General features: G+C 42.3%; 1 protein-coding gene across 2 annotated transcripts in view; it reads right to left on the bottom strand.

Annotated features, from left to right (window-relative positions):
* Positions 1-22,657, bottom strand: part of Col19a1 (collagen type XIX alpha 1 chain) — a 314,640-nt gene that overhangs the window by 19,537 nt on the left and 272,446 nt on the right. For both annotated transcript variants that reach the window (XM_029483553.2, XM_021163060.3), the window contains 11 exons: positions 21,843-21,887; positions 19,698-19,748; positions 19,573-19,617; positions 18,902-18,928; positions 15,015-15,068; positions 11,033-11,077; positions 7,726-7,770; positions 7,564-7,626; positions 3,408-3,443; positions 3,211-3,255; positions 440-610 (listed from right to left, as the gene is read on the bottom strand). In XM_029483553.2, coding sequence (XP_029339413.1) covers positions 440-610; positions 3,211-3,255; positions 3,408-3,443; positions 7,564-7,626; positions 7,726-7,770; positions 11,033-11,077; positions 15,015-15,068; positions 18,902-18,928; positions 19,573-19,617; positions 19,698-19,748; positions 21,843-21,887 — 627 coding nt within the window. The remainder of the gene's footprint in view (positions 1-439; positions 611-3,210; positions 3,256-3,407; positions 3,444-7,563; positions 7,627-7,725; positions 7,771-11,032; positions 11,078-15,014; positions 15,069-18,901; positions 18,929-19,572; positions 19,618-19,697; positions 19,749-21,842; positions 21,888-22,657) is intronic.

A 22,657-nucleotide genomic window follows, 5' to 3' on the forward strand; every position in this document is an offset into this window, starting at 1 on the left:
AGACAGAATTGTAAAAGCAATGTTTTGGGCATGTGTGGGTGGTACATACCTGTAATCCCAGCACTTAGGAGGCCGAGGCCAGAGTATCCTGCCTCAAATACCACCTCTCCCCCAGTCACACTAAACAACCCCAAACCTGTGCATCAAACTAAAACAAACTGATTTTGGAGTCAGCCAGATTTGGATTTTTCTCTCTTACTAATTCTTTGATCTTGATCAAGGCATTGTGCTTCTGTATTTATAAACACACAAGGAAAAGGATTCTATTCTTCCAGGTTGGCTGTGAAGATCTAAAACATAGGGAGGTGTCAACAGAGGACCTGGCATATACTTTCAAATAATGGAGCAGACCAGCTTATTTTATATACTTCAGAATGGTCATAATTTATTTCATTATAAAAAACACCCATGGTCAGTATAAACCAGGGGCCCCACTTACCGGAGTGCCAGGGATGCCAGGGGAGCCTGGAGGGCCTTGGTGGCCAGGTGGTCCCGTGGAGCCCTTGCTTCCTGCTGGTCCCACAGGGCCTATAGCCCCCTTCATGCCCGTAAGACCTGGCTTCCCACGTTCACCTTGTGGGCCTCTGTCTCCTGGAATTCCCTGATCACCCTGTTTGGGGAGAGAAGGAAGGAGTCACCTCTTCCAGCAATGCCTCAGCTGCGGTGAAGAGCAAAACTCTAGGATTCCTACCGGCATCCATTTACTGTGGATCCTCGGGTTACATACTTCCATTCTGTACCCCAGCTTGTACCATTAGCATGTGGGAATATCAATATTCATAATATCTCTTAGCTAGGGGAATATTGAGAGATTAATATACCCAAGTAAAATGCTTCAAACAATGACCCCTCGGAATCACTTAGCATATAGATCCTAGTGACAACAACAGTTGTCTTCATTTAGTCTAGAGTGATGTCACTTTTGAAAGTCCGCACCCACTGGCACGTCAGGTCTGGGTCTCTTCTGTAGTTGTAAAAGGAGATGACCAACAGAAGTTTTTCACCTAGAAAAACTCAAAACCTGATCTGAATCCTATGGCTGTCTCTCCTTTTGCATTTTCACTCGGCACGCATAAGGTCCTTTGGGGTTTCTTCTATAGTCATAGTTTACATGGGTTTCCATATGGAATCAGTGAAGAGAAACATATACCACTCAGGATAGCAAGAGAGAAGAGCTTGAACAAAGTCTCAAAGAGACTGGGGCAGGTGGAGGGAGGGCTGTCTCTCAGATGGCTTGTTCAAGAGTGTATATGAACTGTAAGAATTTGTGAGAATTAGCAACATGATGCTAGACGTATCTGAATGTGAGAGCAGGGTTTGTAGTATTGCCTTTCTTTCATATGTGTGTCTATACTCTGTGTGCCCAAGGGAAGAAGTGTGATACCACAGCAAGTGGTTCAGTCACACGTTTTCAGTGTTCAGTCATATGACTCGGGAAGTAAGGTCTCGGCTGAGTGTGATGGGCTGGTGCTAGAGGGGGTCTGGAATTTACATAATATTCCCTTAACCTTACTGGTCTGTGAAAAACCTGCCTGTATTTGTCTTGATTTAACAAAATAGTGAAAATAAATGAACACTCATAGATATTAATGTGATCATAAGATATAGAAGGTGACACAGACGCTAGGAAGAAAGAATACAGATGGTCAAAATACCAATGCGGGTCTTATTGACATACAGACAGCTTGTGCTTGGAGAAATATGCAAGATTAAAAAATATTAGTACACCTGAATCTATGATCTGTATTCCATGATCATAGTGAAACCTTAACATTATGTGTCTATGGCCTGGTGAGATAGCTGAGCTGGTATCCACCACCTATTGTCTTTTCAGGCCTGAAATTGCACATAGCACCTGCCACTATAGTTGATGTCCTGGATTTAATCCACACAGGCCACATGGTGGAGGGAGAGAACTGACCCGCATAGGTTATCCTCTGACCTCCACAAGCATGCTGTGGCCCATGTGTGTGTGTGCGTGCACACACACACACACACACACACACACACCTGAAAACGGATGTTTAAAAAAACTGGAGAGGAAAATAACCGCTTAGAGAATAGGGACTTGGGAAGATGTATACAGCCATTGAAGACTGCCAGTAGAACAAACATTTTCAAAACACTGTCAATCTAATTTTAAAATCATATATATTTGATATTGATTATAGGTAAGAGTGGAAGAGTGAAATATGCCTGAAGTATCAAGTATTTATCCCTGTGTAAAGATGCCTGGAAGACTTTTTCTTCTTAAATGTGTGTTATCTTGTTTTTTTTTTTTATGTCATTCCATTATCATGAATTTTTCTTATAACAATAAAAAGAAGCCCTAATGAATAAGACACCAATACACAAACACATCTGTGGTCACTTACATAAGAATGGCCCTAAATAGGCTTATGCCAAGTAACAAGTCTTGAGTAACTGGCTTCAGGGACATGAGTCCTACTAGAAAAATAAGATTCATAACAGAAAGTACGAGTAAGTTTTAGTGACAGCACCAGCATCACATAGAGTTGTAGTGAAAGTGCAGATACCACTCAGGTCAATGGAGTAAGTGAGCCAGTGGAATAAGGGGGGCAGTGGAGTAACTGGGTCAGTGGAATAAGGGGGTCAGTGGAGTAGCTAGGTCAGTGGAATAAGGGGGTCAGTGGAGTAACTGGGTCAGTGGAATAAGGGGGGCAGTGGAGTAACTGGGTCAGTGGTTCTTAGCCTGGGCAGTTTTGCCCCCAGAAGGCATTTAGGGATGTCTAATGATGCTTTGAATAATGACAGCTGGACAGACGATGGCGCTACTGTATCAAGTGGGTTGATGCAAATAAGGCCTCTTTAATGTACAAGACAGCCAAACATTGAAGTAGCAAACAAATGTATGAAACTCTAAGTAGCAGTAGCTCTGTGGGTGAGAAATCCCATAGCCGGCAAAAAGGATCTGGGTGGTAGTTATAGCTGGCAAGTGTGTCTCTGGAAGGTAGCAAAAACACTTTCCAAACTGAAATAGAAGTGTAGACTTGGGTCTGTACAACGAACAGACACACCTGTGGCATGACCTCTTTACAGGTCACATTCTATGCCCAGTAGACACAGTGTTTCATATACACCTTCATCACGGCATATTTGGAGAATCAAAGTTGTCTACATGCTTTGGTATGTGGCCAAACAGTTGTATCAGTGGAATGTGAACAGCAACCATAGTAGTGATATACATACGCGTTCTCCTTTGGGGCCTCTGTCTCCAGGTTTACCCATGATGCCCTGGAAAACAGATATCAATGGTAAAAACAAAAACAAAAAACACTGCTTGCCAAAAATCATTAGTCTGACTGATCTAAATGGTAGAGCATTGAAGATACACTTACAAATTAGAAAATTTAAGAATTTATACTATTTAAAAATTTTTTTCATACCTGAGCACCCGGTAATCCATCTTTTCCATTTATGCCCTAAAATGACAGAAAGAATATTTCTATTCCATGTCTGCATATGGTCATAGTTAAACAAACAAAAAAAAATCCCATTACATTTTTTTCTGATACCTTTGTGAATCTGCATGGCAAAATAGACTACACAGTTGGTAGAGTCATGTGCACTGAGTTCAAACTCTGGTATATGTAGAGTTCAAACTCTACAGAACAAATACTTTTGTTCTGTAGCAACTTCTCTGAGATAAAGACTTCCATCTCAGAGAGCAGTTTCTTACAACTCAGGATGTTTTAGAGGAAGGTGAAAGCTTCCATCCTGTAGGGAAAGTGTTAAAACTCAGGATGAACAACTGAAAATCTTTAGAAAGTTCCTGAAACTGAGTGTATTCACTATGCTTCTCCTTCCCATAGTTTATATTGGAGTAAAAGACATCCTCAGACAAGCTGAGCTGCCTGGAAGAGAACCAGAAACAACAGAATTTCTAGACGTGACACTCCATCCTGTTGAGCTACCTGCAAATTGTACAGTGAGTTTCGTGGTTCTGGCATTTGTGGGCACTGTCTGTGCTGGAGTGGGCATTTGGCAATGGGCTTCATTTGTACAAGCTCCTGCAGGTAGCCTCTCACCTAAACACCTGTAAGTAACGTCAGTTAAACTAACCAATTCACCACGTTGCTCTTGCTGATAGCCTTTACACTGTCATTGACTGCCTGTGTGTGGGGACACTCATTCACGTCTTTCCGGGGACAGTATCAACGTAACAACCTTCTAACAAGCTTTCAGCATGGGGATCCTTCTCAGTAAATATTGTCACTTGTTTCTGGGGCTTATTGCATAACATGGCTGGGATATGATCCTGCTATGAAATAAATTGTCAGCTGGGGAAGTATCATTTTTCAGTTGAAAAAACTAGAAACTGAGAGTTGGGAGTCTGTAATCATGGTTTTCGAGACTTCTAAACAGTAGTGTTTTTTTTTTAATTAGAAAATTGGAATTTCTGGGACCTTTAAAAGGTATTTTGGAAGTGGCCATAAAGCCAGCCCTGCCAGAGATTCATAAAACGGACAGAATTGCCCATCAGAGACAGGAGGAAGAAAGGGGCGTGGGGGTCAAACCGATTACCTAGAGCCCTGCTGCAGATGTGGCTTTGAGATGTGATTTGAAGAGAGAGATCAAGGTGAGGGATGGGGTTCCTAGCCAGCAGGCGTTGCCTGGACATGCTCTCTGACAGCCCGAGAGACTTATTGTGCAGGAACAGATTCCACAAGGACACAGCTGCAGACAGCCACCTGTTTCACTGCTGTAAATCACACTGACATCTGCTGCAGTTGGTAACCCAACCATAGGCTCGGGGACTTCTCTGAAGTACCTTGGGAATTACAGGAGTCCTTTAACTAAGAATATGTTACCTAAAGTGTATAGTTCAAAGAATTTATTAGTCCTAAGAACACTAGCCATGAAGATCAAACTGATTAAGGAGAGAATGAGAAACAGCATGTCAGCTGAATAAAAGAGAAATCAAATGTAAAACTGGAATTTATGCTTTGAACCTTTAGAATGTACACAATTTTTTTTTTAATTTGTACATGTATTTAATGATGCACGATCATTTCCATGGTCCGTTGCCCCCACCAGCTCTCCTGGAATCTCTCTTAACACAACCTCCTCCTGACTTTACCGTCTCTTCTGTGGATAACTGGCTAAATCCAAGTGCAGTGTTCACAGGGTTAGGGAAACGTGAATGGTGGCAACCTGCCCTCAAATGTGAATGGCTCTCCCTTCTGCAGCGGTTCTCAACACCAGCCACTGCCTAGCATGGAACACTTGCTCAAATAAGTTTGTCTTTAATGAAAAAGAGTTAAGTATTGAGTTATATCCTAGAAACCCAAGCCTTTAACAAGATGGCTCACATGGGGTAGATAGGAGAAATTTGTTAAGGGGAGGTGACAAGAATCATGGAATGTTATGGTGTACTCTTAGCATAACTTCCTATAGCCAGCACTGCAGGCCTTTCTAAACGAACTCATAAAACAGTGTTATAGATCAGACCCAGAATGTCTGACTAATGGGCATACGGCTTTTGTCTCTTGTGTTGCCTTTTCTGAGGAGATGATGGCCAGACCATGCATCAGCTTTGAGCTGTCAGAGAACTACTTACTGAACAAAATTCCTAAGTGCCACTTACTTCTAGACCTTCCCTTTCGTATACACCACAGCAGATGACCAAGACCTTCTATCAAAGGAAATAGGATGGGCTGAACAATGGCTTAGAGGTTAAGATCTCGAGTTGTTCTCTCTGAGGACCACCTTCAGTTCTTACCACCGACCTGGTGGCTCTCAATCCTTTATAACTCCAGTTCCAGGGGATCCGAGGCCCTCTTCTGGCCTCCACGTGCACCAGGCACCCATATGGTGTACATATACACATGCAGTCACTCATACGCATAAAATAAAATAAATCTTAAACACACTGAATAAACTATGCGAGCTGTCAATGGATGAGCGATCAACTAATATCTCTCCTAGTAATTGACTTATTTTTCTTCAATAAAGTTGCATAAACCAGAGAGAGAGAGAGAGAGAGAGAGAGAGAGAGAGAGAGAGAGAGAGAGAGAGAACCCTTAAAACAAAACAAAACACCCTGAACTTTGAGTCCCTGGCTCCTGGCCCAGCATATCCTCAGCTCATAGCTCATAGGAGGACATAGAATATATATATATATATATATATATATATATATATATATATATGCTGGGTGGGGGTGACTGTAACAATGTCATATCAATACTCTATCTATAGCCACAAGCTCTTTTAGGGGATGGGCATGACACACCCCCTGCAGTGTTAGCAATGACAGTATCCAGGCAAGGTCTGTATATGAAGGAGGAGCCTGAGAGGAGATTTTTCTGCTTTAGTTTATCATGCAGGCACTACTTTGGCTAGTTGTTGGTATCTTCATGTTTTTAAGGCCTGATAGACCATTTAATTTTAACTCTGCTGAAGTTACTAGAACTAACAATGAGTCTACTTTACCAGTGCTTAGAAAGTTTCACTTCTCCTCACCGTCACTTAAGATATAAAGACACCAGGTAGAGTTCTAGAAAGTTCTGGAAGGAATCCCCTGTCGGTATCCACTAACTCAATATTTAGAACCTGCTCCTATTTCTTTCTGAAGCTGCTGGCTCAAATCTAAGCTTCTAGGAGGAACATGAAGAGGCAACGTGTGGGGCCGTGATAGGCAGCCTATTTTGGTTGAATGGGGCTTGCTCTGGTGACCCAGTAGAGAACCCTACAAGGGACAGAAAGGCGAGCCACATTCCCAGAGTCAGATGCCTGTCCATAATCCTGTGACTATCAGTCACACAATGTTCCAAGTTTCTGGCATTCTCCACCTCCACAGTTACCTGACTATAGCCAGGTATGCTCCTCCCCACGGTTACCTGGCAACAGCAAGATAGCTCAGCCCACTATAAGAGGGGCTGCTTGGCCCCTCCTTGCTCTCTTTTAAGCTCTCACCTTTCTTACTCTCATCTCTAGCCCTCCTTCCCTCTCTTTCTTCCCCCCTCTCTCCAAGTGGTTATGACCGTCTCTCTCTCTCTCTTTCTCCCTTCTCTCTTTCTCCCTGCCTTTCTAAAGTAAAGCTCTAAAACCATAGACTGTCTCTGATCATCAAGGCTCGCGGTGAACCATGGGATGGGCTTTCTCCTAACAAGCCGTGTCTAACCTCCCGCCAGAAGGCCATCCTGTGCTCCAGCCATAGACCTGACCAAGGACTCTTGCGTGTGGGAACCATCCAGTGCCCCCTCTCCCCCAGCCCTCTCCTCCCTCTGGCCCTGGGGGCCCAGTGCCGCCCGGGGCCCCATTCTGTTCTCAGCTCTTCTGCGGTGTCCAGCATGGGATGCCCAAGACTGAGAACCTGGTACCTAGGGCTGCCACTTGTCCACCACCCGCTGAGTGGGGTCAGTGGCTTTAACAGCCAGACACCCACCCGGGGCCGTGTGGAACCCGCCCAGAGCACTGGAACTCTGGCAGGACGAGGGTTCTCGCCCACTCCCCTCTTTTCCCCACATCCACGGCCCCTGCAGCAATGCTTAGAACATCTCTTAGACAACAGTTTCTAGAAGGTAAACAAGTACTTACTGGCTTCCCCGAGGGTCCCTCTGGTCCAGGAAAACCTGTTTCTCCAATAGGTCCTCTTTCACCCTACAAACGTGTCCCAAAAGGGAAAAATACATTGGTAAAAATGTCTTTAAAAGGCACCCGGAGATGACAGCAGTGCATCCGCTGTAAAAGGTAGCTTACCTGCTCCCCTGGTACTCCTGGAGGGCCTGGGGCACCTGGTTTTCCCTGTGACAAAATCAAATAAAAATGTTAAGAGCCACGCTACTGATGCCACACGCTTCCTGGAGTTTATAGGGCTAGTATATACAGTAATCGGACCAGGACACGATCCAGGGGCTGCAAAGTACACACTTGAGAATGCCGAGGGAGAGCCAGGGATGCTTTCGAACACAGGAAGACAATGTATCCTCACTATTAGAAATCTCTATGTCTTTTTGCCTGGTAGCTCTTCCTTACTCTAGGGTGTGGTTTGGGGGTGGGAATGGGGCGGAGATGGGGTGTGCTGGTGAGTTTTCATCAAGTTGACATGAACTAGAGTCTTTTAATAAGAGAAAACCTTGATCCTCGCAATTCCTCCGTAATTCCTCCGTAATTCCTCCGTAATTCCTCCGTAAGATTGGCCTGGGGCAAGTCTGTGGAAGTTTTCCTTAATTAATGATTGACATGGGTGCGCCCAGCCCACTGTGGGTGGTGTTACCCCTGGGCACTGGTAGGGCTAAACCTGGTGGTCCTGGGTTGTTTAAAAAAGCAGGATGAGCAAACCATGATCTCTGCTTCAGTTCTCTGCTCCAGGTTTCCGGCCTGATTTCCCTGAGGGAAATGTGATCAGGCTGTGATCAGGGCACATAAGCCTTTCAAACAAACTCTTTCCCGAGTTGCTCTTGGTAATGTTTTTTAACCACATCAATAGAGACCAAACTAGGACAAAAGAGGCAGAGTGAGAGAAATTCTATCAGGTTTGGAGTTTCACAAGAGAGCTTCTATGTTGGTAATAAGATAATCTGAAGAAAAGAAAAGCACATTCTATTTGAAAAGCTGTGCTTGGGTAAAAGGTTGAGGAAAATAATTATTTCTTAAAAACCTGTCAATGTGCCTTGTCCAAAGAAATGAGAGTCAGGAGACCCTGGAGCAGAGATAGGAACATGGAGTTTGTCTCATAGGCCTATGTGTTTGAACACATGGTCTTCAGCTGGTGGCAGTTTGGAGTTTGGGGAGATTGTAAACCTTTAGGCTGTGGTTTTACCAGCAAGAAAAAAAAAATTAGGCTTCTCAGAGGTCATTCCTGAAGGTCATATCTACTTCTGGGTCCTGCCTGAGTGCTCTAAGGTTTGATCTACCAACATTTGAAGAAGCAACACTGTAGGCTCTTTCAGCCCCTGCCCGGCCCACCTCAGCTGCCATGTCTGCACTGCTCTGATGGCTCTCAAGTGGCTTCTGTCAAATATTTTGTCACAGAAGGCAGCTAGCACAGTGATCTAGCAGAGACTGGAAAATGAAGCTGGCAGCTTTGCTGCTGGAAGAGAGCCTCCTACTCCGTAGGCCTAATCAGGCCTGGGAAACTCGGTGTGGGTATATGGGTGAGTATCAGAGACTTTAAAGGGCTAGGCCCCCTTTTCAACCTGCATTAGAATTCTGGGAGGCTATCCCCCTCCGAGAAGGAAGAAAGAGAGACATTCTAGGGAAAGCCCTTGGGTAGCCTCAACTACACTGGAAAGAGGCAGACTGTTCTAGAAAGGGCAGGAGTGGGTTCTGTGCACCTCCACTGAGTAGGCATGACATGTCCAACTGATTATATCTTTGTTTCAACTACAATTATCATTTCGATAGATTTAGACAGTACTGGAATATATCTCACTATCTCTACGTACCAATGATGAAATTTAACCGTCCTCTGTTTTGTAGCCATTATTACTACTTGTAGGGCCTCTTAACTGTTTTGTTTTCCAAGGACCAGGTAAAAAACAAAGACCCTTTAAATCACACAACCGCACACATGTGCTAGGTCCATGTTTAAACCCTTTCCTAATTCTGGAGTTGCCAAGTGCTCCTGAGAGTTGTGAAATCCGATTTTTAAAGTACATTTATCAGATGTTAGGTATCCAAATGTAATGTCTTGATATTTCAGCCAACTTACAGCCTCCAAAAATACTTCTGGAATTGCTCAAAAGAACTATCTTTTGAAATTACTATACATGTCTTGATGACTTTGCTGGTACCCAGTGATCATTCTTTGAAGACAGACTTAATTTATGGTCATAGCGGAACGTTTCTTGAAGTCCTGTGTAGATGAATGCAGTGGGAAGATGAATTTCTTTGTGAGTGTAAGTGAGCAGGTTGAAATGGCATTCTGAGTGCAGTTCCAGAAAGAGAGCCCCACACTATGAGGAAGAGTGGCAGGGGTGGGTCCAGGGCCTGAGATTCCGTGTGAAGCCCGCTTTCAAGAAGGATCCTCATTTTATAAAAATTCAGGAGTGCCTGAGAGAGAAGGTAGTTTTCTTTTTCTTTCCTTTTTTTTTTCTTTTATCTTTTTTTTTTTTCCCTTACAGTTATACACATACCTGGTCTCAGTCTGGACAAATTTAATAAAAAATGTCATTCTCTGTAAGACATGTACATGACTGGCAGCATTTTATTGTTTATTTGAGCTAGTTCAGTGTAGTAATGGGGAGGGAGTGTGAGCCTCTTTAGGGATGGTGGCCGAAGGTTTGAGGTGGTATGGGGGGCATGTAGCTGCAGTGGGGTGGGGCTGAGACTAGGGTGCTTTTCCGTATTCACAGTGCTCTTACTACCTGAGCATATGGTCTCCACTGACTTTCTTGCAATGGGATAACTGGACTTTCCCTGCAGGGTCACCTGGCAAGAGATAAATGGGCCTCTTATTCATAAACCGTGACCACAAAATTTTAATGAGGGCATCATGAATGAAGATCAGAAGTATCCCAAGGGCTCCGAGAAATGATTTCAACCTTTCTGGGAGCACTTCCTATTCATTTGTAAAGACCTTGATGAGATAAAAGCATTTGACACCAGAGAGCAACAAAAATGATGGAGAGGACAGAGGCCTGGTTTATGAGGGAACATTAGCAGCAATAAAGCTCTGCTAATAACCCTGGGTGAAGCAAACACCGGGCAGACTAGAGCTGTATGCAGGAGGGAGCCTGACGTGTGTGCCCCAGGATAAGCACTTGGCCCTTGGAAGATGGAGAACTGTGAAATATGCCAGGGACAGAGATACAACAAGTGAGTTTTCAGAGCTGTGCACACACACTAACACACAGCCATGGATTTACTAAGAAACTTGGGAAGGAAAAACAGAAGAAAGATCAAAATTAAGAAAAGACACGCCAGGGACGAGAGAGGGACAAGCTCTGGGCAGTGGCTGCCCCCAGAGTCACAGTATACTCCAAGCTTCCTTGACCAGTAGCTACAGTCTGGGTATGGGCACAGAAATATGTAACTGAGCTAAGATGAGATAAACCCAACTCACCGATATGCCGGCTATGCCTGGGGGGCCCGCTGGGCCTCGATCTCCCTGTTGGGATAAAGATAGAAATGGCTACTTACAATGATGTCTATGGACTCTTCGCTTTTAGAATCATTGCTCAAAGAGTAATTTGACATCTGTTGTGTATGGAGGAAAAAAAAATCTCAAAGCCTTACCCTTACCTAGATCAAGAGTTACAGCCAGGCCTAAACACACACACACACACACACACACACACACACACACACACACACACACACACTAAAAACTAAATGTCCTCAACAGGTCGTCTTCATATACCTGCTGTTTATACATGTGTGTGTATTAGTGAAGAAGATGCTGTGAATTTGAGAGGGTGTGGGGCTGGCAGTGGAGTTGGAGGGAGAGAAGAAGGGGTAGAAATGACACAAATATGGTACAAATGTATATCATTCAAAGAAATTGGATTTGTAAAGCTTTGTTTGGCTATGATAAGTGCTACCGATATTAGCGTGTATGGAGAAAGCTAGCAGAGCAGAAAACAATGAAGGCACAAGTCCACCTATTATGTTTTCTCCCTCTACATAACAAAGCGATCCATAACCCTAATGAAGAGCATCATTTAAGATATTCCTCTGTCTTATTTTAAGAGCAAACCATGCATTCTTACAGCTAAAGCTAGTTAATATTTAAAATTCTACCCATAATAAACATCATTACTGTGACCTGAAAGATTAATCGTACTGAATGTTTTCTAGAAATCCCTTCTTAACCTCATCCCAGTGGATGCGAGGGTTAGAAGAGAAAGGCGGAGGATTGAAGATCTGTGGTTCTCCTCTGCTGACCTGCTAGAAAACCTATTTAATTGCTCTTAGAAACAGAATGTGTTGGGTGCTTTTCCAGAGGCAGTGTGATGTTTCAGGTACAGCTGACAATGTCTTGTATGCTGGTGATTACACATGGGATAATACAAAGGCATTTTAAAAATAAAGATGTATTTATTTATTTATTTATTTATTTATTTATTATTTAACGTATGAATGCTCTATCTGCACATACATCTGGCTGCCAGAAGAGGGCATCATATCCCATTACTGATGGCTCTGAGCCACTGTGTTGTTTCACAGTAGGATTGCCACGGTGATACCATGCCATTTATTTCACAGAACTTAGAGGAGCGGATTTCCATTACGCTTGTCCCAAAGAAGTACCCAATGTTGGAAGTGTTGATATCACAGCAACCCTGCTATGACTGCAATCCACTACATATACATATAGGAACTTCATGGGTCAACCAAAATGTAAGGAAAAAACAACCAGGAAAAGGATATACTTGTGTAATTCTCATTTGTTTTTATCTTGACTATACTGTAATGTTTCCTCCAGTGGAAACTGGTACATATATGATAAATGCTAGTGTTCTGAAAGCCTCCACTTTTGAGACTCCTCACACCGTTGGGTTTCCCTAATCATCTTGCCTCGTGTGTGAGTACAGTCAATGTGTACATGGCTCCCAGCATCTCATTCTCAAACATTTCAGCTTTTGGCCATCAACATCCCAAGGCCCTTGATTCATGTATGGTTCAAAGTTTTCATTATCCTCCACTCCCTTGCATGGTCTGATTCTTTTATGCCCAGTTAAAATTCTGCAGTCACTTGCTTTCATATCTCCCTGTTGTTACCATTAATCTTCTCTTCACATATCTGTGCTTAAGTGTTCGCTTATGCTTATCAAAGCTAGGGCATCGTTTAAACCCACTCATCTACCGTTCTCTATCTTTACTTGAAAGTCCACTCTTGGCTGCGGAAATGTAAGCAATTGTGGGGACTGATCTGACTATGCTTAGCGACCATGACTACTTCATACTTCCTTCTTTCACTTCCTGACTACCCATCATGCTAGTTGCTTAGTCACAAAACTTAGAGTCTTCCTTGACAACTCTATTCCTTACACTTATCTAATCAATCAGAAAACCCTGTTTTTTTCTTTCCTCAAACAGTGTCTATAATCTAGTCATTTCTTTCTCTACCCACCATATCTACTCTGAGCCAACCAACATTAGCTTCCACCTGGATGCTGGAATGGCCTGTGCTCTAGTTCTTCAAAGGCCCATGTGTTGAAGACTTACTCGCCAGCCTGTGGTGCCATTGGAAGATGGTGTAATCTTTAGTCTATGAAGCCTCACAGGACAAAGTCAGGTCATTAAAGGGGTGATCTGCGACCACAGCCCTCTCTTGTCTTTCAATCTTTGCTTTCTGGCTACCACATGCTCTTATCTATTGTACTTCTTCACCAGACTCCAAAAGCAATGAGAACAATCAGGGGAGGAAACCTCCCAAGCCATGAGCTGAAACAACAGTTCAACAGTTCTCTCTCTCTCTCTCTCTCTCTCTCTCTCTCTCTCTCTCTCTCTCTCTCTCTGTGGGTGTGTGTTTGAGGTAGGGTTTCTCTGTATAGCCCTGGCTGTCCTGGAACTCACTTTGTAGACCAGGCTGGCCTCGAACTCAGAAATCTGCCTTCCTCTGCCTCCCAAGTGCTGGGATTAAAGGTGTGAGCCACCACGCCTGGCTCAGTCTTCTCTTTATAGGCATTTGTTACAAAGCTGACAAACACCACCTTCTAGCTGGCTTTGTTTCCTTCCAACTCAGGTGGCTGTGTTGTTCTTATCAATGGCTCTGGGTTTTGCTTAGGGTCAAAGATTAAAGTCTACACTGGCAGATAACCCTCTTTGTTCATGCTTATTTAGGTTCCTGCTTTGAAACACGAGCTTACTTATTTTCTAATATACCATGAACCAAGATAAATGTACCAATCCCACATCCCTGAGACAACTTTTATCAAAATTACTAGATGTTCTTGTTAGTTTATGACAAATTAAGACATTCTAAAGTCACCCGGGAAGAGGAAGTCCCAGCTGGGGAATGGCTCACTAGGCATGTCTGCTGGGCATTTTCTTAGTTAATGATGGCTGTGGGAGGGCCCATCCCACTGTGGGTGATGCCTCCACTGGGCAGGTGGTTCCTAGGCTGTCTTAAGACTTCAGCTGAGTGAATTAAGGAAAGCAAGTCCGTAGCCAGTACTCTTCCATGGCTGCTTCAGTTTCTGCCTCCAGGTTGCTGCTTGGGCTCCTGCCATGACTTCCCTTGATGGTGGAGTGTGATACAGAAGCACAAGCCAAACTCGCCCTTTTATTCTCCCAAGTTGCTTCTGGTGAGAGTGTTTTCTCACAGCCACAGAAAGCAAACTCGAAGACTAGATAATGTGGGAGCTTATCTCGATCTCTCATGTTCCTTGACGCTAAAGATACAGACAGTACTGTTCTTCCAGTGGCCATACTGAGCAGCACTCCCATCTTCCATGTGATGAGGGCACCGTTCTATGACGTCTCAGACCTCATAGCCAAGACTTCTGCATCCACACACTCACCTTCTTATCATGCCTGGAGGAGGTGGCCTGTCTCAGGATCTTAACATCTGTTGTTTCTGCTCCACGTGGCTAACTCACCTCCTTTAAGCCACTGGACAGCTCTTACTTTCTCGGCGATCAGATGATTACCATGGGGGCTCCCACCCCAAGCATGCATGAAGCCCTTTAATCCATTCTACTCTTTAAAAAAGGACTAATTCATTTATTTAATGTGTATCAGTTTTTATATGTTTTTGTGGATGATTGTGGATTGTCTGGAGTTACAGACAGTTGGGAGCTGCCGTATAGGTGCTGGGAATTGAACCTGGGTCTTCTGAAAGGTAGACAGTGCTCTTAACCACTGAGCCATCTCTCTGGACCCGGCCTATTCTACTTTAATTTCTTTGTGATATCATTGTTTTCATCTTGCTTATATAACTGTATCCTGCCCTAGAAAATGAGTCCTATAAATATAAAAGAGTCACTTGTTTCATTTCCTTATACATTCATTTTATGTTTCATGAAACAGTTATTGGCATGCTAGGAGGTACATACACATTTCTGAAGATGAGGGAATGAATTTTTAACTTCTGTGCTTACCTTTACACCAGGAAATCCTTCTAGTCCTGGCAAGCCCATTGCACCAGGCTCTCCCTATAAAGAGGAATAACGACCAAAGGTTTGTAAGCAATGGTTTAAAGTCAGCGTCTTTATGTCCTATGCTCCTCAATTCTGATTTGAAACTTGGCAAGTGGACGGTATCCTCTTTTTTCAAATTAGGTATATGAAAACAGTTTGGGAATTAAAGCTATTCTCCAGGCATGAGTCCATTTTCTGATTAATTGTTTTTATTCTGATTAAGAATCTAATCAGGACGAATCCCTCTAGTATATTAGTAGCTCCAATTTTAGCAAGGATTAAAATGAAAAGCAGATTTTAATAAAGTTTGCCAATTTGTGAGGCACCTGGGGCTACTAGCTTATGATATAATAAGATTGAACTCTTTATGAGCGAATGAAACTGGAGCTCTCAAAGCAGAACATGTAGCATCCTTAACACGATTGTAAATGCTTAGGAAGATCACCTAGGAGAGGCACCTCCAGCCATTCTAAGTCATTGCTCAAGCTGACGGGTGCTAGGAGGGGATACGCAGCACTGAAACAAAACAAAACAAAACATTTGTCCTTTATATATATTCTACTGCACTGTCCCAGACTATACGTCTTTAAGTAAGATATTTGGAAAATCTATGTTGAAAGTGCTGATTATTTGAACAAATAAACATTGTGATCAAGAAGGATGTAGAGTTGGTTCAGAGAGAGGCTCAGCAGTTAAGAGCATTGGTTGCTCTTGCAGAAGACCTTGGTTCAGTTCCCAGCACCCACAAAGTAGCTCACAACCACCTGTAACTCCAGTCCCAGGGATACAATGCCCTCTACTGGCCTCTTGCGGGTACTGCTTACATGTTGTGCACGGCTATATATGCAAGGAAAGCATAGAAAAACAAAAAAAAAATCTTTAGAAAAATAGAGAAATAGGTAAAGTGAGAGTTATCTGATAAATTCTTATAAAGTACTGGTAACTGTTAACATTTTCTTAGGACAGTGGATATTTTAAACTTAACAACACTGGCTGGGTGTGGTGGTGCAGGATTTTAATCCTAGCACCTGGGGAACAGAAGCAAAGGCAGGTAGATCTCAGATCAGAGTGAGTTCCAGGCTAGCCTGATCTATAAGGGGAGTTCCCCAGCCAGCCAGCCAGCCAGTGCTTCACAGTGAGACATTGTCTCAAAACAAACAAATAAAAAACAATGTAACACAGAATAGCAAGCTTTTCCATTGTATTCTCTGTAGATGTATTTTTGTACACAAAATACACATCTGAAAGACTTCTAATCTGTAAACACATTATTGCTTATTCCCTAATACACACTATTAAACAAGTGGGCATAAAACTTGGTATGTTTATGTTTCATAATTTTAAAAAGTTCTCTCTCTCTCTCTCTCTCTCTCTCTCTCTCTCTATATATATATATATATATATATATAAAACCTGTCAATCATAAGAATAAATGATAAAAAGTGTTCAGATTGTATTCTGTGTGAATCAGTATGAAGGGGACTCCTAGTTATTGATGCGTGGAATATTTCCTAGTATCATGTTTCTTTGTTTACACTCTCAACAGTCTTTCCTTAGGATAGAAGAAGCAATCAATTAATTAATCAGCATTTGTTTGAGAGTACATAGTAGTTAAATATTTAATTCAAATCATTTAGACATCGAATAACTAAAGGAAAAAAAAGTGGTTTGCATCAGTTATTAGCAGATTCAATTGAAGGTAATTTTTTTCCTCTATAAAGGCTTATTCAGAAGATTATTATTGCCACGTGTTGTATGTTGAATCTTAAAGATCCCCCTCAAAGTGCATGAGTTTAAGGGCTGATCTGCAATGTGGCTGCACACAGAAGAGGGGGTCATGAAGGCTGTGACCACATCAATTAGCCCATTATAGACTTATAGCTTAATGAGCTGTAGAGACAGGGTTTGATTATAAAGGAAAGAGGTCTTTTGCTTTGTGTCACCCTGAGACTAGCAGCTTAGCCTCCCTAAGTGTTCCCTGGTACATAGTCTGACTCACCACAGGTTGGACAATGGTCTGAAACGTCAGTCAAAACAATGTTTCCTCCTTCTGAGTTGTTTATCTCAAGTGCTTTGTCACAGTGACACGAAGCTGACTTTAGCTTGTCATGGAACTTGAAGGACACCCAGAGAGGATATTCCCCTACCCAGCTCATTCTTGTTCCCTTTTAAAATACGTACTTGGTCAGTACAGTTCTCTCATTCCTGGCTTATTCCTGTGCCGTGGTGTGTGGTTTCTCCAGACCCAGCAGATGGTGTGTGACAATGAGTATGACGGGTGGCTGTGCACAGGCAGATAGGACTTGGGGGAGTAATTTCAGGGAATTTTGTTTGTATGGTAAGTGTGGATGTTCACACAATATTCAACCCCACAGCTTTCTATCTCTGTTTTTGTGTTTCATTCACACAAGCTCACAGTCTAAACAGAGACTATTCTTCGGTTGTTTTTTTTTTTTTTTATTATTATTTGTTCTGTCACAGCTAAGAAATATGGGACCTAATTTCTTCAAATTTTTCTCAAACAGTCTTTATATTTTGACCAGCTTCTTTCCAGTGCTAATGAATTATAATGTACTCTTTAGTATAGCATTTAATTTTTTTCTTACCCTAATCTGCCAATTATTAACATTAGAACTTAAAGAGTGTCCCAGAGAAGTCAACGAGAAGTCTAAATTTCTCTCTGTGACTCAGAGGCAGTGCTATTTTAAAAGTCTGTAGGACAGTAAGACTAGGGGGAGATTTTTATCAATATGATGAGAAATAGAAATAAAAAATGAACAACATATTTCTAGATGACCATATATAATAGTATTTTAAAAGTTGCAAACAAAGAAATGGTAACTTCCATATAACACATTTGGGATTCAGAATATAGTACAAAGGACTTGAAATAATTATTTTAGGGTAAATCAGATAGACATCTAATATATACTGACCAGTAACAATGATAACTTCCTTGATAACTCTCTTTTGAAAAAGTCACTTTCCATGGTTTGTCTCTTTTCTGGTTTAATGCTTTTTCTTTCAGACAGTTTTACCAACTTCTACTATTATAGTAAAATGACTCATTATTATTTTTTTTTTCACATAGCATCAGAAGGTGGTTGGGAAGCTTATCTCAGTATCAGGTACATTAATTTTCACTTCTTCCCTCAGAGGATGAAAGGATATACAAATGGGACCCGAAGGATGGAATATTTGCTTGGAAAGGACATGGCAGGAAAAGAAGTGCCGAAGGTTAGAGGGAATCTAATTGAATTTGGCAGAGCTTTTGCAGGGATGCTCCACCATTGAGAGAGATGCTGAGAACAGTTGTCATCCTTGGGGCAGCTGGAGGACATGATCTCCTTCCTTGCTGAGTGTTAACCTCCTGCTGTCTTCCACTCAATACAAAGGGCTATGACAGTCTACGCTCCCTGCAGAATAATTGCCCAAGACTTGCAAAGTAAATAAACAACCCCCTTCCCTTTTCTGGTTGGTGAGATGTCAGAGGTAGTAAGGGATTTCTCTCCCTTAAGTGTTTCTCTTCCACAAGTGACTTTACATTGCATCAATCATCCAAAGAAGGCGGTCAGAGGAAAGCGTTCTATTTATCAAGGGCATTCTACGCGTCTTCCTGCATCAGAGGACGATTTTTAAAACCCTCTAAAGGAAAGAGCAGAGCCTCAAGGGCAGGCACAGAATGGGGACTAAAGCATCATGAAAATAAAGAACTCATTTGCTGAGATTTCTTCATTTGCTTGCTTGTCTGACACCTTCACTGATACACACTCAAGACCACAGCCTGTCTTTGCCTGGCGCCTTTTCTAGTGTTAACAAAGACATCACAGAAGTAGGAACATACGTACCACTGGGCCAGGATCACCTTTTGGGCCCTGGAAGAAAAGTGTGGAAAGGTAGTTTAATTATGACTAAGCCACCATTGTAGAATCTGGAGCATTTTCTTTCAATTCTTGTTAACAAATATAAGAAAGGTACGTATTTTGCTTTTGCTGAAGGTTAGATTTAGAGTAAAGTTTAGAAACATAATTTGAGGTCTAGCGATGTTCCAGTAGTTAGGAGCACATAATGTTCTTCCAGAGGACCTGAGTGCAGGTTCTAGCACCCATGATGTGTGGCTTACACCTGTAATTCCAGCTCCAGGAAATCTAGCACCCTCTTCTGGCTCATACAGGAATTGCATGCATATTCCATGCATATAACCTCCCAGCCCCCATCCACCTTATATCATTAAAATAAAATAAGTCTAAAGAAACAACATGGTGCTCTTTCTATGGACACATGTGGACATTGATTTAGAGCTTAGATTAACTATAAGGAAAGAGACAATACTATGCTAAATATTTTAAGGCTTTACTCACTGTTTCTTTTATTTAAATTAGTTGTACTTCTTTACTCCTCTGTAAAACTGGGTGATATTTGTGACATTCAGTTTTCAGTGAGCTCAAGGCAGACCCGCCCCCCCCATCATTATTGTGATCAAGCTAAGGCAACTTAAAGAAAAAGCATCTGCACTTACTGGGGGGCCCGGAGGTCCTGGGTAACTGGGAACATTCACCCCTCCCTTCAAGGGAAGAGAAAGCAGATGAGAATAATTTATAGATTATAGATTTATAGATCATAGGTAATTAGACATGGAGGTACCTGGATTTTATATAAACTGCTCATGCCATTTCCCTCATTGAGCAGGACACCCTTAGGAAAAAAATGAGACACCGAAGTTAGCACTTGGAACTTTGGTCATTTTATCAAATGGCATTCTTTCTATATTAACTTTTACATAATTTTCCCCTACTCTATATTTAAGGTGAATTTAATACCATAAACCAAATACCACAGTGTTTCAATATTTTAAAACAGTGGGGAAAACTGGACAAAGGAACCTGACCTACGTCTGGAACACTCGGATGCTTCCGGTTGGAGTTTGAATCGTGTTCAGGTGCAGCAGATGAGGCACTAATGCATTCGGATGAAAAAATACTATCTGCTCATTAAAATTCAGCGTCTGAATGGCCAATTTACTGTGTTCTCAGCCTGCTGACCTGCAGGCAGCCATGCAGTAGGACTGATGTAGATGTGACTAGGGAACAGCTTGCCAACTGCAAAGTGATGTTTCCCCACGGTCTCTTCAAGCCAGACAGAAACTTAAGGTGAATGGGAGGATAACTTCATTCATAACGCCCTGTGTGGATGCTTCTACCAAAATGTCTTTAATAACCAGGGAACAAGAACTTGCTCAAAACAAACAAGCAAAACAACCAAACTAAAACCTTGAAACATAAATACAGAGCATGAAGCTGCACTCATTATGTAGCTTGAAAACTCTCGTCCATGTTTGCAAAAATGCACATGAAACATTCAGTTTGGAAACACCTAGAAAGGATAACAGATTCTTAGAAAAAATTCCAAGTGTGTTTTCATTTTTTTGTTATTTTTTTATACCTCAGTTGTAAAAACAGGGGAGTCTTTATTTCATTACTGCTTGAGGATAACAGTAGAAGTAGCCGTGCCCAGAGAGCACTGTTTCCACGCATCTTCAAATCAGTGGTGACAGAAGAGGATACTCTGTCTGTTTATCCTTTTATTGATTCTTCATTCTTTTGGCAATAACTGAACATGGGCTATATTTCAGTATACTTAGCCTGGAATAGATATAAGAATGTTTCCCAAGAGAAGATGTATAATCTGTCTTAAAAAAAATAATCTAGAGACAAGAGGCAGATTTCTTAAGCCTTATAGAAAAATCACAGGTTTCTTTAATAGTCTCATGATATGTTATGCTTTTTACCCCCATTGAGGAGATGACATATTTTAGAATCTGAACTCCATGAGTTGTCTGGCTTGCTTCTATGTGAAAGAAGAATCAGATGCAGAATGTGTTTAAGAAAGCGGAGGTCTACAAAGTGAGTTCCAGGACAGCCAGGACTATACAGAGAAACCCTGTCTCGAAAAAAAAAAAAACCAAAAAAAAAACCAAAAAAAAAAAAAAAAAAAAGAAAAGAAAGCGGAGGCCAAGGCAGTTAATTTGTGTGTAAAACACGCACCTATACCCAGACTCATAACATATTCTTTAGTTTTCAGAAAGGTACTGTGAGACTTCACCCTTTCTCTGCTAAGTTTGGTTTTTTAAGTTCCTAAGAGGAAATAACACGTGTGAGCCTCAGCTCTTCTGCTATTCGAACATGGCTCCACAAGAGGGCAGACTTGCCACAGAGAGAGGCCGCGCTGCTCTGCACAGCCTCCTTGGAAATCTGTGTGGCTGACTAGGGCAGAAGACCTCCAGAGCCCTGGGGCATTTTTCTCACTGCGTGCCATGGAAGTAGAATGTCCTCCCGTCTCAGACACTGCTTATGGGGTGAACATAAACAACATCTTTGAAAAAGCAAATTGTGTGGTTGGAAAGATGTCTTCTTAAAGGCCTTTTATTATCTGTGGAGTTTTATTATCTGTGTAGTCAAATGTTTCTCCATCCGTTGATGGAAGTAGAGTCAGGCGTCTGGATTCCATGAAAAAGAGGTTCACAGTATACGGACAACTCTAAACACTGCAGACTGTAGCTGAGCTGAAATAGGGACAGGTTAGGCCCACCTAATGCTGCATTGCATGTCATTTACACATACACACACACACACACACACACACACACATGCAGGCATGTATACAGGCACACATGCTCACACACAAGCAGTCACACAAGCACACACTCAACTGAATATTTTGTTTTGCAAGCATGTAGGTAACCTCCGCATGAGTCATAAGTACACAGAATTAAAACCTCAAACAACTCACAGGGGGTCCAGGAGGTCCAGGTTTCCCAGGGGGTCCCTCACTACCCTGCAAGAGAGACACAGGCCTGAATTAATGGTTTGGCCATTTTCTACTCCAAGTCTGTGAACCAGGTTGTTCAGAAAGCAATCTTCCGAAATCATGATAGCTTGTCATTTGGCTTCAGCCTTGCGATCCTATTCAGCTTAGCTTGCTCCTTAACCCAGTAAAATACATTTCCCCACCCCAGGAAAGTGAATACCCCCTTTCAAGTCCATCTGGATTCTCGCTGTGCGAACTCTAGGAGTGACAGTTTCACTGGGGGTAGACCAGTTAGGTGACCTGCCCTGGGCTTTGAGTATAGGTGGGGGATTTTTTCCTCCTATGTGAGCGTGGGGGATAGGGCAGAGTTCATGTGAATAAATTGTGGACTTGGAGACTGTGGCTCTCTGGATTAGCCTTCACTTTTGGCTTCATCTTCACTCCCTCCAGTTCATAGTGGAAAATGTAACTGAAGTATGAAGTCACAACCCGTGTCATATCGAACCTTACAACCAGGTGAGGTGTGTTTGACTGAGTGGAAGTGATGATTTGGCTATGACACTATTTAGGGGAATGGTTTGTACAGTGTAATAGCTTGTAGGAGACATAAATCTAAAGGCTAATGGGACTCCAATAATTGCTTACTGGACCGATAACTATTCTGTGAGTTTTTTTTTTGAATTGAAACTTGGTAAGTGACTTTTACAAAGCACAGAAATACTGACCAGTCCATTCATGGGAAGCAGTTGTTGCAGCCCCTTTGGCTTTTTAGAGTCGTTCCTATAACTGCGCACTGC

Source organism: Mus caroli, unplaced genomic scaffold (assembly GCF_978045245.1).
Source record: "Mus caroli unplaced genomic scaffold, Mus_caroli_1 scaffold_1, whole genome shotgun sequence".
NCBI lineage: Eukaryota > Metazoa > Chordata > Mammalia > Rodentia > Muridae > Mus > Mus caroli.